At 36.4% G+C, this 19175-nt stretch overlaps 1 protein-coding gene across 2 annotated transcripts in view; it reads right to left on the bottom strand.

Moving 5' to 3' along the window:
• SYTL5 (synaptotagmin like 5) overlaps positions 1 to 19175 on the bottom strand; it is a 94737-nt gene that overhangs the window by 51860 nt on the left and 23702 nt on the right. For both annotated transcript variants that reach the window (XM_061178709.1, XM_061178710.1), the window contains exon 2: positions 14877 to 15086. In XM_061178709.1, coding sequence (XP_061034692.1) covers positions 14877 to 15086 — 210 coding nt within the window. The remainder of the gene's footprint in view (positions 1 to 14876; positions 15087 to 19175) is intronic.

The following is a 19175-nucleotide window of genomic DNA, read 5'->3' as shown; positions in this document are numbered from 1 at the left end:
GAAACAACAGTGCAGCCTTGGGGCAGGGTCCTGGTGCCCCCTCAAGGGATACACATAACAGTATCTTTGAGCTCTTTACAGAACTAAAACCCCCAACAAATGGAAGATGTCAGCATTGTTCATTCCAGAGAAGACCACCTGAGGCCAGATTAAAGGAACCAGAGAAGCTCATCAAGAGACTACCTGAGGCCAGATTAAAGGAATGCAGGCCCTGCACACACCCTAATCTTACCAGGAACCCTGCCCTTGAACCACTGCTATAAAACTCCTCACCAAATCCTCTCAGGTTGGGACAACAGTTCTTCAGGGGCATGAGCCTGCTGTGTCCCCCTTTTCCTGGTAAAGCAATAAAGCTATCCTTTTCTACTTCACCCAAAACTCTGTCTCCAAGATTCAATTCGGCACTGGTGCACAGAGGCCGAGTTTTCGGCATCAAGATCATATATTTACATTGTTCTAAGCTGCTAAATTGTGGCAATTTGTGATGGTGGCCACAGAAAACTAATAGAATCATTAAACACAAAAACCCATTTGTTTTAGTATTCAACTCAGGAAATGATTTGCACAGGTTCTAAGAAGATACCTATGAAAAATTCAGAGGAACAATAGGGCAGAGGTAGGCAAACTATGGCTTGTGGGCCAAATTCACTTCACTACCTGTTTTGTGCAGCCTACGAGCTAGAGATGGTTTTTACAATTTAAATGGTTGGGGAAAATCAAAAGCAGAATATTTCATGACATGTGAAAATTAATATGAATTATACTCAAAATTCAGTGTCTATTAATAAAGTTTTATTGGAACACAGCCATGCTCATTTGTTTATGTATTGTCTCTGGCTGCTTTTCTGCTACAACTGCAAACTTGAGTAGTTACAGCAGAGACCACAGTGCCCACAAAGTCTAAAATACTTACTGTCTGGCATTTTATTTTTTAAAAAGTTTGCCAACCTCTGCAATAGAACAAAGAATTGACACAAAAAGAAACAAGAGCAAGGGGAATAATACAGATCAGCGATAGAGAACCACCTAAGAGAGGCATGCCAAAGCCTCAGCTCGTATTTTTTGTTTGTTTTAGTTGGGTTTTTTGTCTTTGTTTTTTGGTATGTTCTTGAGATATAGGGTGAGGTCGATGGCACATCGATGGCCGTCTCATGTGTGACAGGGGAAAGTGGGCCACACCAGGTCTACATGCCCCAGGAAATGGGCCTCCATATCATCTTTACCATATATGCCTAGAGCTGCCAACACCTAACACAAATAAGATCTTCCCAGAATTGTTAGTCATTACCTCTTGCTATCCTTATAAGAACAATAACTATAATCCTTATATTTGCTCGACTCAGATATGGACTTGAGTCATTTGTCATTTCAGAACTCTGCAACATCAGAACAATCTCTTGGGATTATGCCTTTGCCACCTTCTCAAGTCCTGGAGGTAGATGGAAGGCTTAGCTGAAGAACAGGGAACTAATACTGAGTCAGTGTGTACCATGCACCAAGTCGTGCGTTAGCCACTTTATACATGACACCTAGAACCCTCACTATAAGCCATAAAGTAGCTATGTTATTCTCAATTTGCAGATGAGGAAATCAAAGCTCACAGAGGTTAAATAACTTGTCCAAAGTTATACAGTATTATGACAAAAACAGGATTTATACCGAAAGCGCTTTATATTTGGCAAAATTGTCAGTAAAGAACTTGTAGCTGTCAGGTATGACAAGGCTTTGAGTAAGGGTGAAAACGTACAGAAGCCAAGGAATAACATGTAGCATTTCATATGATGGCCTATGGTTGTGTGCGTGTGTGCATGTACATGCGCCTGCAAGTGTGTCTCTGTGGTGGGGGCAGAGTGATAGGAATAAAGGAGGGGTAAAAGAGGAAAGAAAATAAACATGACACCCACTATAAAAGTTATATTCTTCTCTGCCACATCAATCTAATATTTCAGAAATACAAGGCTCAGAATAGACGATGTGTTTCCTATAGGTCATACTCTAAAGATTGAGTTTGACTGAAATTGAGTTATACTCATTATTTGTGATTAATGATTTTGGAGTATTCAGAATTTGCTAGGCCCTAATTTTAACATTAAACTCTTGGGACTTCAAACTTTCGCTTGGAAGCTTATTTAAATGTAAAGTCAAGTTAAGTTGTCCTTAGATTTACAGGGGAAAAATAGGTAATCTTATCCTAAAAAAGAAGAACAGTGACCAAAAGATTCATTTTCTTCCTTTATCTTCTACTAGTGACCGGAGACATCTGAGATAAGACATGCCTATTAGATATGCTGAAATAAGATGAGTTTCCTTCTTATTATTCATAAGGAAACTAGAATTATTTATAAATTTATTCATTACACATCAAATATTTATTGCATTCCTACATGTGTTAAGCCCTGTGCTAAGGCTAAGAGTACAGATGTGAAAAAGACAAACAAGGACCCTGGCCTTATGGAGATGATGGTATATATTTATTCCTTTCTTCCCTTTCAATAGGAAAAGTTAAAAGAAACCCCTAGGCATATTATGGTGAAACTGTAGAACACTACAGATAAAGAGAACATCTTAAAAGTAGCTAGAGAGGGGGAAAAAAACAGATTACATACAGAGGAATGATGATTAGGATGACAGTTGACTTTCAGTAGAAATACTGAAATCCAGAAGCCAGTGAAATGATATCTAAAAAGTTCTGAGAGAAAATAACTATCAATCTAGAATTGTATATCCAGAGAAAACACTATTTACGAATAAGAGTAAAACAAAAAAATTTTCAGTAAAATAAAATGTGAGATAATTTACCATCAACAGAGTTTCACTAAAGGAACTTCTAAAGACTGTACTTCAAGAAGAGTTAAAGTAGATCTGAGATATAAAAAGGGATGGTGAAAAATGAAATTGGTAAAACACATGGATAAATCTAAACAAATGTTGATGTAAAACAAAAATGATAATATCTAAATTGTTGAACTGAAAATAAGGTATGTCTAAAATATAGGACAAAAAGTATATACAAGCCAGGCTGATGATATTTGGAGTTTAAGAATATCAAGTTCCTTTTACTGATTAGAAGAAGGCTATAACTAATGATTTATAAAATTAAATATGAATGTTGTGATTTCCAGGGTAACCACTAAAAATAAAAATTCATATAATATCTACACTAGTAGAGAGGATAAAATGGAATGAGAAAAATATAGTACTTCCATCAATCTATAGATAATATAAATAAAAGCAAATAGTACAGTAATCGCAATACAAACAAATGCAAATATTGCAGTAATTACAATGAATATAAGTAGACTAAACTCTATAGTTTAAGAAAAAATATTGTCAAATTAAACTTTAACAATTATATATCATATATGCATAGCATGTATATGTATATATAGCACATTATATATATAGCATATATGTATAGCAAATATTTAAATACATATAACATATAATTTAAAATAGCAGATACGCTATATAGAGTCTCATCTTAAGCATATGGACACAGATAGGTTGAAAGGCAAATGGTAAAAAAACATACACCATGTAAATATTAACCAAAAGAAACTTGATATCGTTGTATGAATAGCAGACAAAATAGACCTTAAGGCAAAAGCATTTCTAGAGACGAAGGGGGTCATAAAAAAACACCTTCAAATCAGTAAAGACTAACAGCCTAATAGAAAATTTGGCAATATATAAATAGTCATATCACAGAAGAGGAACCCAAAATAGCCAATAAACCTATGAAAAGATGCTCAACCTCATTAGTAATCAGAAAAATTCAAATTAAAATCATAATAAGATATCCATTTATATCTACCAGTTGGACAACAATTAAAATTTTTCATGATGCCAAGTGTTGGTAAGACTGTAAAGGAAACTTTTATACAATGTTCATGGAATTTAAATTGGTACAACGATTATAAAAAACAACTTATCATCTTATAAGGCTGAAAATGCTCATACCATTTGCCCTTCAGTTTCATTCCTAGGTGCACTCCTTACAGGAGTCTTCTCAAACATTTTTGGCAGAGGTCACAGTAAGAAACACAGCTGGCTGCCAGAGGGGAGGGGGGCGAGGGGATGAGTGAAATAGGTGAGGGAGATTTAGAGGGTACAAACTTTCAACTACAAAATAAATGAGTCAAGGGGATGAAATGTACAGCATGGGGAATATAGCCAATAATAATGTAATATCTTCATATGATGACAGATGTAAACTAGACTTATGTTGTGCACCAGGAACTAACATAGTGTTGGAGGTCAATTATACTTCAAAAAAACCCCAAACACATAGAAAAAGAGAACAGATTTGTGGTTATCGGAGGCGGGGGATGGGGGAAAGGGGAATTGGAAAGAAAAAAGTATGTTTTATATCACAATCCAGAAAATAACTACACACACACACACACACACAAGTATATATATACTTACATACATATAATTTTATGTATACTGACATTTTCTATGTCCTTTTTTTCTTAAATGCTGGTCATGACCCACCAATAGGTCATAACTCAGTTTTAAAAACCTTACCCAAGGAAACTCTTGTACATGTTTGTTAGGCCATATGTACAAGAATGTCATAGCAGCATTTTTTTGTAACATTATAAACTAAAACAACAAAAAACTCCATCAACAAGAAAACAGATACATTATAGAATGATACAACAGTGAAGATGAACGGAATGGTATTCACATAAACATGGATAGATTTCACAAAAAAATGTTGAGCTAAAAGAGTCACAAAGAATACACACAGTATGATTTCCATTTCTATAGAATTCAAAAATGAAAAATTAGAAAATATATTACTTAGGGATATATCCAAGTAGATAGTAAAACCATAAAGTAAAGCAAGGGAATAAAAAATGCAAAACAAGAATGCTCTCATTCTTAAACTGGGTGCTGAATACACAGATACTCTTTTTATTATTGTCTAAACAGCACATGTAGAGTGTCCTGATATGTGTGACACTTCCATATTAAAAAAAAAATCCCTCTAGTTTATGTAGGTATTAAGATACTAAACCACACTGAACAGAGCATTCTTTTTTTTGTTTGTTTGTTTTTTGTTTTTGTTTTTGTTTTGTTTTTGTTTTATTTTTAACATCTTTATTGGAGTATAATTGCTTTACAATAGTGTGTTAGTTTCTGCTTTATAACAAAGTGAATCAGTTATACATACACATATGTTCCCATATCTCTTCCCTCTTGCGTCTCCCTCCCTCCCACCCTCCCTATCCCACCCCTCTAGGTGGTCACAAACCACCGAGCTGATCTCCCTGTGCTATGCGGCTGCTTCCCACTAGCTATCTATTTTACGTTTGGTAGTGTATATATGTCCATGCCACTCTGAACAGAGCATTCTAAAAAAAGGGGAGGGCTCTTGTATATGATTAATAAGTGACTGAAAATAGCATGCCAAGGCGCTCAAAACAGCTTCTTACCACCCCCAAAATCTGTGGGTCAGTGTGGGATTACTCTGATGTGAATCTTTCCCTTGTAACTAGATTATAGAAATTTGTTAAACTAGGATTGATTTTGAAATGACTATGTGGCAACTGCCAATACCCATGAGACCAAAAGATCGCCAAGAACAAGTTGGACAAGTTGAGATTTTTGTTCATTGCAATGAAGGAAAACACATGCCATGAAGAACCACAGGAAGTCTCAGTAAGAGGGCGTTTGAAAGGATTTCATATAGAATTTTGGGTTATGTTAGGTAATTATGGGGAGAGTTCAAGGCAACAGGGATTTTCTCTAGATTAGGTGATGTCAGGAAGCGGGGACAACTCTGTGATTGGTATCTTAAGTTTTATCAAGAAGATGGGCCAACTAGAAGAAGGCTAAAGCTGTAATTGGTAAGGAGGTAGCAGGAAATTCACATTAGCCAAGAGAGGGGGATGTCTGATACTTTGTGGCTTGACCAGTCACCTTGTTTTGGTCTATGCTTAGATAAGATTATGAAGTATTCTTATTTTCTCTCACTTCATCCTGGTTGCAGAGTGATCGTGTGGGAGGCTGGTGCTCTGAGGTCATTTATGTCCACCAGGAGAACACCACAGCTTGCCTGTGAGTGCCAGATCAGCTCCTAACAACATCAAGGCCCACATGTAAATGTCAGATCAGTTTCCAGATGTCAGGAGCTGTATTTCTCTTCCTCATAACACAGCACTATATATTCCCTCCTGCACTCTCTGTGTGTATGTTCCAACCACTGGTACTATCGTCTTTTAAGTTACTGACAGAGACTAATATTTCATCTATTTCAGTTATATTTCATCTATTTGCAGTAATCACTACCAATTCATCAAAAACACAACCACCAGGTTCCTCCTTTAAAATTACAAAGACTTTCACAAGGACATACAGCAGCATGAAATGTCACCACATGGCATGAATATAAATAAGATCAGCTCATCAACATCATATTAGAACTATTTCATTTTTGGGCTCTCTGTCATGTCACTTTTATCTTAGGGGTCTTTCTGAGTTCAACTGAGGTGCTAATTAGGAAAAATGATCATTATGACTGTCTTTGTGTTGCATGGCAACTGCCTCAGCTAACATAATCATGTGGAATTTTGTAGGTCTCATTAAGATAGCAACATGAACTAACTGGCTGTGTCGGGGTCCCTTTCATTCTGTTTCTATAGAGTTACTTTTAAAACTAGACCAACAGCAACCAACTTGTTAAAACCAGAAGGGGCTGGAGAAAATGTCATGGGTTGCTCAGCCCATTATAAGAGGGAGCCTCCCTCTATCAGTCCTTGCTGTAATCGTTTTCAGTGCTACAGCAATAAAATCTCTTTACTTTTATCCAATCCAAGGTAAATGACAATAAAGGTTGTGTTTCCAACTGATTAGAGAATGAGTCACTTTCTGACTCATTTCATCTCTTAGAGGTCAGGGTGGGAATTTCAATTTTATGGTCTATTGAACATGGAGACAGCCCACTGGCGCTGCAGCATTCTCTCACAACAAATAAAGGAGGTTCACTGCCAATAAAATATCATTCACACTTCCTTTTTGAAAACCACTCCATGAATAGCAAACAAGATACTTCCAACACTGACAGATACTCTCTGAGATCAGATAGACTCATAGCTGGAATATTGAAGAAATAATGGTCTCTGTTTTCAGCTTTAAAAATGAGGAGGGATTTTGTTTATATCAAGTTAAACACTCATCATGTAAATTTCCAGCTGTCACAGATGCTACAACTATAAATTGTTGTCGTCAAAGAGGTGTAAGAACCAGACAATGAGAGCTCTGTTTCTTCCTCTACTTTGAGACAATAATGGAATGAAGTCATCTTCCTCCTTAGACTATGAAACCACTGAGGGTAGTCCATGTTTTATTCATCTTTGTATCCTTATCCCCTAGTATACCAACAGGTTATCAATAAATGTTGTAGGAAGGATGGATGGATGGGTCAAAGGATAGATCAATTGGATAAGTGGATAGTTGGGTTTATTAAGTTATTGTTATACCAATAAAAGAAGTACAAGTGATTCAGAAGTTCTGTATTGATGCATTAACATCTCCTAAGGAGGACACAGAACCTTCAATTTGTTATTATTTATTCTTACACCCTTCTGACAACAACTTGTCTTATATCTTTCAGTGACAGCTGGAAATTTACTCTGTTCAGAGGGCAAATGTATTTGGCACGTCTCTCGTGTGTGTGTGTGTGTGTGTGTGTGTATTTTAATTCCATGCTCCTGACAGAAGAAAACCACATTTGTTCCATAACTTGCTTAAGCCTGACATGCTTTAAGTGGGACCCTGTCATTTATTCATTCATTCATTTATCCATTCATTTGCTTATTAATCCATCCATCTAATCATTTAACAAATATTCATTGAGTACCTGCTATAGGGATTCTTTTAGGCACTAGAACTACTTCATTGAACATTATAGATAAAAAACCCTGCCCTCATGGTTATGAAGCTTATATTCTAGTGGAGGAAGAAAGATAATAAACAAGATAAGTAAAGTATATAGCATATAAATATTAAGGGGAAAAAACACAGGAAGGGGTTATGTTAGTTTGGGTAGGTTAACTTCCATAACGAACAACTTGCAAATTCCATTGACTTAACACATTAAAAGTTTCTCTCTATATACATAACCTAATGGTGATCTGATGAGATTTAGGGGAAATTTTGTGTGAATTAGACCCGCAGTTACCATCCATACTGACTAGCAGATGAGTTGATGGCAAAACTTTCAATTAGCAATGCATGAATACACAAGCCCCTTGGGTCTTGCATTGAAAAGAATGTTTCAGTAATGACAACTGGCATTTAGAAATTAAAGACAAAATTACTCTCCCCATACAGAAGCTTGAGGCAACTCCTGATTGATTGAAAGGCCCATGAGCCACAGTCCCTAGTTACTGTTGTCTGAGCAAATGAGGGTCCAGGGTGTAGGGAAGAGGTAAACAGTAATGGAATAAAAAATGGAAATGATTAAATACTAGGGATCAAATAAAATAGTACTGTATAAGAATTGAAGAAATAGTTATTGAGAAATTCCTTAAGTCCTCAGACCCTGCAATGGGAAGGTCAGTCATTTGTTAAAATCCCATTTCCTTTCTTCACTGCCCTGAAATGGCAAACCTCACCTTGGCAGAGTCTGGTGGGAAAAGAGCTGGGTGGGAAAACAAACAGACAAACTTTGATACTTATTCAATCCAACTCTACTAACACACATGCTAACCTCTTAGTGTTCTTATTTCCACTATTTATAATATATAAAATCAATCGCCTCTCTTATCTAATAGGTATATTTTGAGACCTTGTAGGACTCTTCCCTAGGAATAAATGTGATCCAAAAACAGATCCGCTCTCTCAGGGACTAAGGCTCCAAGATGGATAAATACAAAGAAAATCACACCTAGGTATGGTATAGGAACTGTTAAAAATCCAATGGAAAAGGGGAAAATATTAAAAGTAATTGAAGAAAAATATCATTACCTTCAAAGGAGCAACAGTATACTGACATCTGATTTTTTAACAGAAACACTGGAAACCAGAAGCCAACGGAATAATATCTTCAAATTACTGAAACTTAACAACTTCTAACCAAGAATTGAATAAGCTGGCAAAAACATGTTTGGAACTGAGTGAAATAAAGCCACGCTAAGAAAAACAAAACTTGAGAGTATTTATCACTAGGAGAACTTACACTAAAGGAAATGCTAAAGGTTACCCTTTAGGCAGAAGGAAAATTATTCCAGATAGAAACACAGAGATGTAGTAATAAAGAATATAGAGCAACAAGAAGGGTAACTATGTAGTAAATTTAAGTGAATATTGACTACAAAATAATAATATCTTGTGGGATTAAGTATGTTATAGACTGAATGTATCCCCCCCACAATTCATATGTTGAAACATAACTCCCAATGTGATGGTATTTGGACGTGGAGCCTTTGGGAGGTGATTGCTCCCCTTATAAATGAGACCCCAGAGAGCTCCCTTGCCCTTTCTGCCATGTGAGGACACAGTGAGACTATAGCTATGAATCAGAAAGCAGACCCTCACCAGACAACAAATCTTCAAGAACCCTGATCTGAGACTTCCCAGTCTCCAGGACTACGAAAAATAAATGGCTGCTGTTTAAAAGCCACCCAGTCTATGGTGTTCTGTTACAGCTGCCTGAATGGACTAGGACAAGCTATATATATATCTATAAGTATAAATACATATGTGTGTATATGTGTGTGCATAGATATAGATAGACATACAGATATTTAAAATATACAATAGCACTAGGAGGGGAGTAAAGGGAATTAAAGAGTCTTAAGGTCCTGGTATTGTCTTGGAAGTACCAAAAGTACTAATTAATACTAGATTTTAACAAGTCAAGAATGTATGTTGTAATCTCTAGAGTAATCTTTAGATGAATGATAAAAAATGTATAGATATTAGAAGAGATAACTAGAAAAATACTTAGACAACCTAAATGAAGGCAAATAAGTAGAGATAAAAGAACAGAATAGATGGGACAAAGAGAGAATGAGTAAATGGGAGGCAGATTTTAAGTAAAATATGTGAGTTATTTCATTACTACACATGGAACATACATACTAATTAAATGACAACAATTGTCAGACTAGATTTAAAACATGTGCATGCAATTATATGCTGCTTACAAGAGACACACCTTAAACATAAGGAAACAGAGAGGTTGAAAGTAAAGAATAAAGAGGGTTTACCAAACATACACTAACCAAAGAAAGCTTTTGCAGCCATACTAATTGCAAAGTAAACTTCAAGGAAAAAAATCATAACTAGAGATAAGGAAAGATTTTTCATAATTATAAAGGTTTCTGTACATGTGTAAAATCTCATTATTCTAAATATTTAAGCACTCAAGACTCTAACTTCAACATATATAAAGCAAATATTATCAAACTAAAAGGAAAAATAGAAAATCCACAATGATTATTGAGAGAGGTTAGTATATATTTCTCTCAATATCAGACAGAATATGTAGATGAAAAAATCAGTAGGGATATGGAAGATCTGGACAACACAATTAACAAACATCATTAAAAGACATAACTAGGATACTCAAATCAATCCTGCAGAATTCATTTTCTTTCAAGGAAATAGGAAATATTTAACAAAACTGACCATATTCTGGGCCAAATTTCAAATACTGAAACCACACAGAGTGTGTTCTCTGACCACAGTAGAATTAAGCTAGAATTCAGTATCAAAAAGGGATACAGAAAATCTCTAGGAAATTATAAATTAAGCAAGACAATCATAAATAATTCATAGTTAAAGAAAAAGATGATGATGGAAATTAGCAAATAGAAAGAATGAAATGAATATCATAAAAATAACTGATATATGTGGGATGCAGCTAAAGCAGTGAAAACAGGGAAATTCATATCATTAAATGTATATGCCATAAAAGAACAAAGGCTGGAAAATCAAGTATCTAAATATCTGAATCAAAAAACTGTTAATCAAAAATAAATTAAATTCAAAGAAAGTAAAAGAAAAGAAAGAGCAAGGAAGAAACCAATAAAATTGAAAATATACAATATGGCAAGAAAAAAGATATAAGTATTAGAAAAGATAGTACAATTGTGCAGAAATAAAATCTGAAAGGCACCACAGAAACTGTTATAATTAAGAAGTGAATTTAACAAGATTTCTGGATACAGATTAGACTACCCAAATCAATTTGTATTTCTACATATCAACAACAATTAGAAAATAAAAATTTTAAAAGCATACTATTTACAATAACATAAAAATCAAATACTTGGAATAAATATAATAATGTATAACACCAGGAAAACTATAAAATATTATTGAGAGAAATTAAAGGCAAATAAATGAAGGGGGACATACTGTTTGTTGATTGAGAGACTAAATACTGAAAGATATCAATTCTCTCCAAAAGTATCTACTGATGTAATGCAGTCCTTATAAAAATGCCAGTAGGACTTGTTTTCTGGAAAGCTGATTCTAAAACATATTTGAAAATACCAGAGGCCAATAATACCCAGGGCGTTTTGAACAAAAACAAAAAAGTAGGAAGTCTACTGGATATAAAATTTTATTATAAAGCTACAATAATGAAAATAATGTGTCATCGGCACAATGTTAGGCATAATAGAGTGTTCAGAAATGATACTTGATTTGTGAAGGTTAACACTGTAGAGCAGTGAAAAAATAATCTTCAGTGAATGGTGCTGGGTCAAGTAGATACCCATATTAAAATATGAAAATGAATCGCTAACTAACAGCATATACAAAAATCAGTTCCAAGTAGATTGTAAGTGTAAAGATAAAAGCTAAAACAATAACAATTACAGAAGATCACATGGGAGAATATTTTCATCATTTGGGAGTTAGAAAAAGTTTTGTTTTGTTTTTTTTTTTAACAGAACACAGAAAAAAAATCCCACTAATCTCATATAGGAAAAGGTGAACAAATTGAGTTACGAAAACTTAGAGATTTCTGTTAATCAATGGCACCAGTAAGAGAACAAAAAGGCAAATCAGAAGTTGGGGAAAAAAATATCTCCAACACAAGGAACCAACACTGTTTGTATGCAGGATATATAAAGAACTCCTTCACACTAGTCAATAAAAAACTGACAATCTAATAGAAAAAAAGAGACCTGAACTAGTACTTCACAAAAAAGGATGTTCAAATGGTCAATAAACATATGAAAATATCTTCATTCTCAATAGTAATAAAGAAAAATGCAAAGTAATCTACTACACACCCAACAAAATTATGAAAATAGAAAAACAAAAAACAGGGTTGGTAAAAATATAATCAACTTCCAGGCACTGCTAGTGAGAGGATAACCTGGCACAACCTGTAAGTTATAAAACAGTGAAAATAAGTAGACAACTGCCAAATGCAACAAAAATGGATGTCTCACAAACATACTGCTGACCAAAAGTACTTAGAAACAAACAAACACACCCTGTATGAGTCAATTTATATAAAATATAAAAAAGTCAAAGTTAATCTATGGTGTTAGCAGGATAGTATTTATACCTGGGGAATAAGAAGGGACTAGTGATTGGGAGGAGGAGGAAGAAAGGCTTCTGGGCTGTTAGTAATGTTCTATTTCTTCACCTGAATGATAGTTACACAGAAATTGTGATAATTTGCAAAGCTGTACACCACTGCTTCTCAACCCCAAGTGACTTTTGCTCTTCAGGGGACATTTGGCAATGTCTGGAGGAACTTTTCATTGTTACCACTGGAAAAGGGCGGAGTGCTACTGGCGTCTAGCGGGTAGAGGCCAGGGATGCTGCTACACATCTTAGAGTACACAGGACAGCCCCTCCCTCCTCCACAAAGAATCATATTGCCCAAAATATCAGTGATGTTGAAACTGAGAAATCCTGTTGTACACTTGTCCTTTGTGCCCTTTTGTGTTAGTTAACTCTAGTTTTTAAAAAAAGCCATGTGCATGTTTTTTATTCATAAACAGAAAGGATGCTAGCCTCTTTCCAAGTTTTCCTCTTTCTATTCATTTGCTTCTTGTTAATTTGATTTGTTGTCCTCTAGTGGTCGCTAAGGGCAGAGAGGGACAAATGCTCCTGCAAAATTGTATACAAGCAAAACTATAATTGAGGAAATGCTGTCCATTAATTATTTCCTCTATAACTCATTATTTGACTATACTGGAAGAACCTTTATATCCAACTCTGACATGCCAAGTAAAGGGAAGCAGAATTGGAGAAAGCATTATCCCACACAGAAACAAATTTTCTAGGAAGAGTCCAGGGTCTAAAAGAGCAACTTTTGCATTACTTACATGAGTCACAGATGTATCATGTCTCTTTTAAGTAGAAAGCAAAGTGCATTATTGATACTTTCCTGTATATGTATATGGAGAAATATCCAAAGTAAATACTTTGATTTCATGGGAAAAACAGGAAGGTACCCAGGATTACTTTTGCATCTTGATTTGCAGATGACTAAACTCAGTTTAGAAAAAGAATACCAATATCAACAAAAGCTACGTTGCAACACATATGTCAATGATTCCATCAGTGCTCATTCCCCCAGATCTGGTAAATGATGTTTGCCAGTGACTAAGAGGTCAGTATGAAGAGGAATTTATGTGAGACAAAGAACTGAAGATGGTTGCTTAGGTAAATCAAAGTAATGTATCCAAAGAAAGTAATGAGATAACTTAAATGGTTCATTTCTTTAGAGCTGTTTATCTCAATGTAGTGTGGAAACATAGTATGAACTGCTCAATTGATGATCAATTTTATGAAAAAGTACAGGAGAAATAACATTGGTTAAATAATGCAATCAGTGAACACAGGAGACCGCAAAAGAACACAGTCGTCCTCGTTCAGAGAAATTGGAAATGAAGGTCACTCACTCTTACTACTAAACTATTCACTTTTCCTCCTAAGATAGCCTCTTAACTCCTATAAGAGAATGAGTTAGTGAGGATAAAAGATAAACCAAACCCAACCAAACCAGGTAAACCTGATGTGATGTCAGCATCCCTGACCTCAACCACAGGAAAGAGAGGTCAACATGGAGTTGCCTTGAGATGAGATTATTAGGTACCATCCAGAGCAGAAGAGATGAAGGGACCTTGGGAGGGAGAAAACATACCAGTTGATCCAGGGTCAGATTTCTTAAAAGGATGGAGTTTGGCATGCCCAAGGAGTAGTAGAGACCTTATCGTGCTTGGACTCCAGTTTAACTGAACTTAGAAAACAATGACTCTTGATTTGCACCCTGGCTGGCAGAGTGAAACCCACAGCCATGACACTCCCGCAGGCTAAACATGGAGGCGAATGATAAAGCTGTCTCCCTTCACCCTTTCTCAAGAACTAGGTTGGGAGGAAATTCAGGGGCTACTTCAGCTGATGTGAAGAGCAGGCTGGATATTTCATACTCATCTTGCCAGTCACCCCAAACGTCTAAGAATGTCTCAACAGCAATTGTCTGTGCCTTCTGAGAAGCCATGTGGAGCCAAGTGTGGCTCTAAGAAAGCCAGAGGGTGGTTTTCAGATGCAGCAAGAGACCATGTTCTGTGAGGCTTCCAGTTGTACTGTGTTTTATAGTTTTAAAAAATATACATATTGTTCCGTTTTTGTCTGTTTGTCCCTCTCTCTCTCTCTCTCTCTCCCCCCCTCTCCCACACACACACACACACACACACACACACACACACACACACACACACACACACCCCCCACACCCTTCCAAGGCAGTGCTGAGCCTGTGGCTGGGCTACACTTTTAATTCTACTCTCTATCCCTACCTTTTAAATACTCTTCTTCCTTCTTGCTTTCCCCACTCCAAACCCATCAGTCATCAAAACTGACTTTCCACACAAAGGCAAGAAACTCACGCGACTTTGGCACAGACGGTGCACCGCCAGCTGCCATCAAGGCCTGAGACCCGGCACTGGCCGCATACTCTGAGTGAGCAGGCCTGGCACGGGTCTCCGCGGTCGAATATCAAGCCCAGGTTTCGCTGACAGTGAGCACAGACCCTGCTGGTCTCTTGCTGAGTCTTCCCACTTCTACGTTTTGCTTCCAAGAGTTCATTTTTCAGCTTCCTGGAAGAAGAGAAAAAAAAAATCACTTAAAAAAAAACCCAAAAACAAACCAGAGGAGCAGAGCTATCTTCATTTAAGGGATGTTTTCATTTGGAAGAATATTTGAAAGAATCAAGGAGTTAGAGTCAAATGACTCAAAAAACACAATTTCTCCCTCCAGAATCAATAATCCTTTGATCTCAGTAGTAGAAAAACATAATGTTTCTGTTTTACTTTTGACATCTTCCACTAGCACTACTATTTTGCTATTAGTATTTATTTACATTCTACTCTATCTTCTCCAGGGTATCCTTGATACCATAACATGGGAACACAACCCCAGTCTACAGGCATGAACAATACCATGTTCTCTCCTTGCCTAGATATATTACATGAGGCAAGAGTGTGAAATCAAGCTTGGCAACATGGGTACTTTCCTTAAGTGAGCCAATGAAGAGTTTGCTACAAAGACATTGTCCATCATTTCAGGTCAAAATGCTTCTGCTTAGCATATGAGGGTTTCCAACAATCTCCACTGACCTGGGGGCTCTGCTATCAGATATATCTCTCTTTGAATACAGGTTCCATCAGGAATTAGTTGTTCAACCTTAAACAATGATTTACCCACTCAACTTCAGTCTCTTCAGTTCTAAACTGGGAGTATTAACATTCTACTGGGACTGTTTTTAAGATTAAATGAGAAGATGCTGGACTAGGAGGATGTGGAATTTGCATCTCCGCACAACTAGGGCACCTCGCAGGCACCAGTGGGGGACCACGGACACCTAAGGGGATGGGAGTACAAAAGATCACAAGAGACTACTACAAGCAGCTATATGCCAATAAAATGGACAACCTGGAAGAAATGGACAAATTCTTGGAAAAGTACAACCTTCCAAGATTGAACCAGGAAGAATTAGAAAATATAAACAGACCAACCACAGGTAGTGAAATTGAAACTGTAATTAAAAATCTTCCAACAAACAAAAGTCCAGGACCAGATGGCTTCACAGGCGAATTCTATCAAACATTTAGAGAAAAGGTAACACCTATCCTTCTCAAACTCTTCCAAAAAATTGCAGAGGGAAGAACACTCCCAAACTCATTCTATGAGGACACCATCACCTGGATACCAAAACCAGACAAAGGTATTACAAAAAAAGAAAATTATAGACCAATATCATTGAAGAACATAAACACAAAAATCCTCAACAAAGTACTAGCAAACAGAATCCAACAACACATTAAAAGGATCATATACCATGATCAAGTGGGATTTATCCCAGGGATGCAAGGATTCTTCATTATATGCAGAACAATCAATGTGATACACCATATTAACAAATTAAAGAATAAAAACCATATGATCATCTCAATAGATGCAGAAAAAGCTTTTGACAAAATTCAACACACATTTATAATAAAAACTCTCCAGAAAGGAGGTATAGAGGGAACCTACCTCAACATAATAAAAGCCATATATGACAAATCCACAGCAAACATCATTCTCAATGGTAAAAAACTGAAAGCATTTCCTCTAAGATCATGAACAAGACAAGGATGTCCACTCTCATCAGTATTATTCAACATAGTATTGGAAGTCCTAGCCACAGCAGTCAGAGAAGAAAAAGAAATAAAAGGAAAACAAATTGGAAAAGAAGAAGTAAAACTGTCACTGTTTGCCGATGACATGATACTATACACAGAAAATCCTAAAGATGCCACCAGAAAACTACTAGAACTAATCAATGAATTTGGTAACGGTGCAGGATACAAAATTAATACACAGAAATCTCTTGCACTCCAATACACTAACAATGAAAGATCAGAATGAGAAATCAAGGAAACAATCCCATTTACCATCGCAACAAAAAGATTAAAATACCTAGGAATAAACCTACCTAAGGAGGCAAAAGACCTGTACTCAGAAAACTGTAAAACACCAATGAAAGAAATCAAAGATAACATAAACAGATGGAGAGATATACAGTGCTCCTGGATTAGAGAATCAATATTGTGAAAATGACTATACTACCCAAAGCAATCTACAGGTTCAATGCAATCCATATCAAATTACCAATGGCATTTTTCACAGAACAAGAACAAGAAATTTTACAATTTGTATGGAAACACAAAAGACCCTGAATAGCCAAAGCAATCTTGAGAAAGAAAAACGGAGCTGGAGGAATCAGGCTCCATGACTTCAGACTATACCACAAAGCTACAGTAATCAAGACAGTATGGTACTGGAACAAAAACAGAAATATAGATCAATGGAACAGGATAGAAAGCCCAGAGATAAACCCACGCACATATGGTCACCTTATCTATGATAAAGGAGGCAAGAATATACAATGGAGAAAAGACAGCCTCTTCAGTAAGTGGTGCTGGGTAAAATGGATAGATACATGTAAAAGAATGAAATTAGAATACTCCATAACACCATACACAAAAATAAACTCAAAATGGATTAAAGACCTAAGTGTAAGGCCAGACACTATCAAACTCTTAGAGGAAAACATAGGCAGAACACTCTATGACATAAATCACAGCAAGATCCTTTTTGACCCACCTCCTAGAGTAAGGGAAATAAAAACAAAAATAAACAAATAGGACCTAATGAAACTTAAAAGCTTTTGCACAGCAAAGGAAACCATAAACAAGATGAAAAGACAACCCTCAGAATGGGAAAAAATATTTGCAAACGAAGCAACTGACAAAGGATTAATCTCCAAAATATACAAGCAGCTCATGAGGCTCAATATCACAAAAACAAACAACCCAATCCAAAAATGGGAAGAAGACCTAAATGGACATTTCTCCAAAGAAGACATACAGATGGCCAACAAATACATGAAAAGATGCTCAACACCACTAATCATTAGAGAAATGCAAATCAAAACTACAATGAGGTATCACCTCACACCAGTCAGAATGGCCATCACCAAAAAATCTAGAAACAATAAATGCTGGAGAGGGTGTGGAGAAAAGGAAACCCTCCTGCACTGTCGGTGGGAGTGTAAATTGATACAGCCACTATGGAGAACAGTATGGAGGTTCCGTAAGAAACTAACAATAGAACTAACTAACTAACTAACAAAGAACAATAGAACTACCATATGACCCAGCAATCCCACTACTGGGCATATACCCTGAGAAAACCATAATTCAAAAAGAGACATGTACAATGTTCATTGCAGCACTATTTACAATAGCCAGAACATGGAAGGAACCTAAATGTCCATCAACAGATGAATGGATAAAGAAGATGTGGCACATATATACAATGGAATATTACTCAGCCATAAAAAGGAACAAAATTGACTTATTTGTAGTGAGGTAGATGGACCTAGAATCTGTCATACAGACTGAAGTAAGTCAGAAGGAGAAAAACAAATACCGTATGCTAAAATGTATAAAAAGCGGTACTGATGAACCTAGTGGCAGGGCAGGAACAAAGACGCAGACGTAGAGAACGGACTTGAGGGCAAGGGGAAGCTGGGATGAAGTGAGAGAGTAGCACTGGCATATATACACTACCAAATGTATAATGCATGGCTAGTGGGAAGCAGCTGCATAGCACAAGGAGATCAACTCGATGCTCTGTGATGACCTAGAGGGATGGGATATGGAGGGCAGGAGGGAGGCTCAAGAGGGAGAGGATATGGGGATATATGTATACGTATAGCTGATTCACTTTGTTATACAGCAGAAACTAACAGAACATTGTAAAGCAATTATACTCCAATAAAGATGTGGGAAAAAAAGATTAAATGAGGTAATACACGTAAAGATACCAGCATGATTCCTGGCACACAGGTACTAAATAAATGCTGCTTCCATGTCCCTTCTTTTGCTACCTGAAGTGTGATCTATTTATATACGCTTTAGAAAATAGCTATTCAATGTGTGGTCCTTGTTTAAGGAGCATCAGCATCATCTCAGAGCCTGTTAGGAAGGCAGAAACTCAGGCTCCACCGTGCGCCGACTGGATCAGATTCTGCATTTTCACAAAATCTCCAGGTGATTAGAGTCTGAGGAGCACAGCTTTGGAACATTTATCCTCAAATTTGACTAAACACTGGAATCACCTGGGAAGATTTTTTTAAA

The sequence above is a fragment of the Eubalaena glacialis genome, chromosome X (genome assembly GCF_028564815.1).
Source record: "Eubalaena glacialis isolate mEubGla1 chromosome X, mEubGla1.1.hap2.+ XY, whole genome shotgun sequence".
Classification (NCBI taxonomy): Eukaryota; Metazoa; Chordata; class Mammalia; order Artiodactyla; family Balaenidae; genus Eubalaena; species Eubalaena glacialis.
The sequence above is the reverse complement of the archived record's forward strand: the minus strand, read 5'-3'. Positions and strand labels throughout refer to the sequence as shown.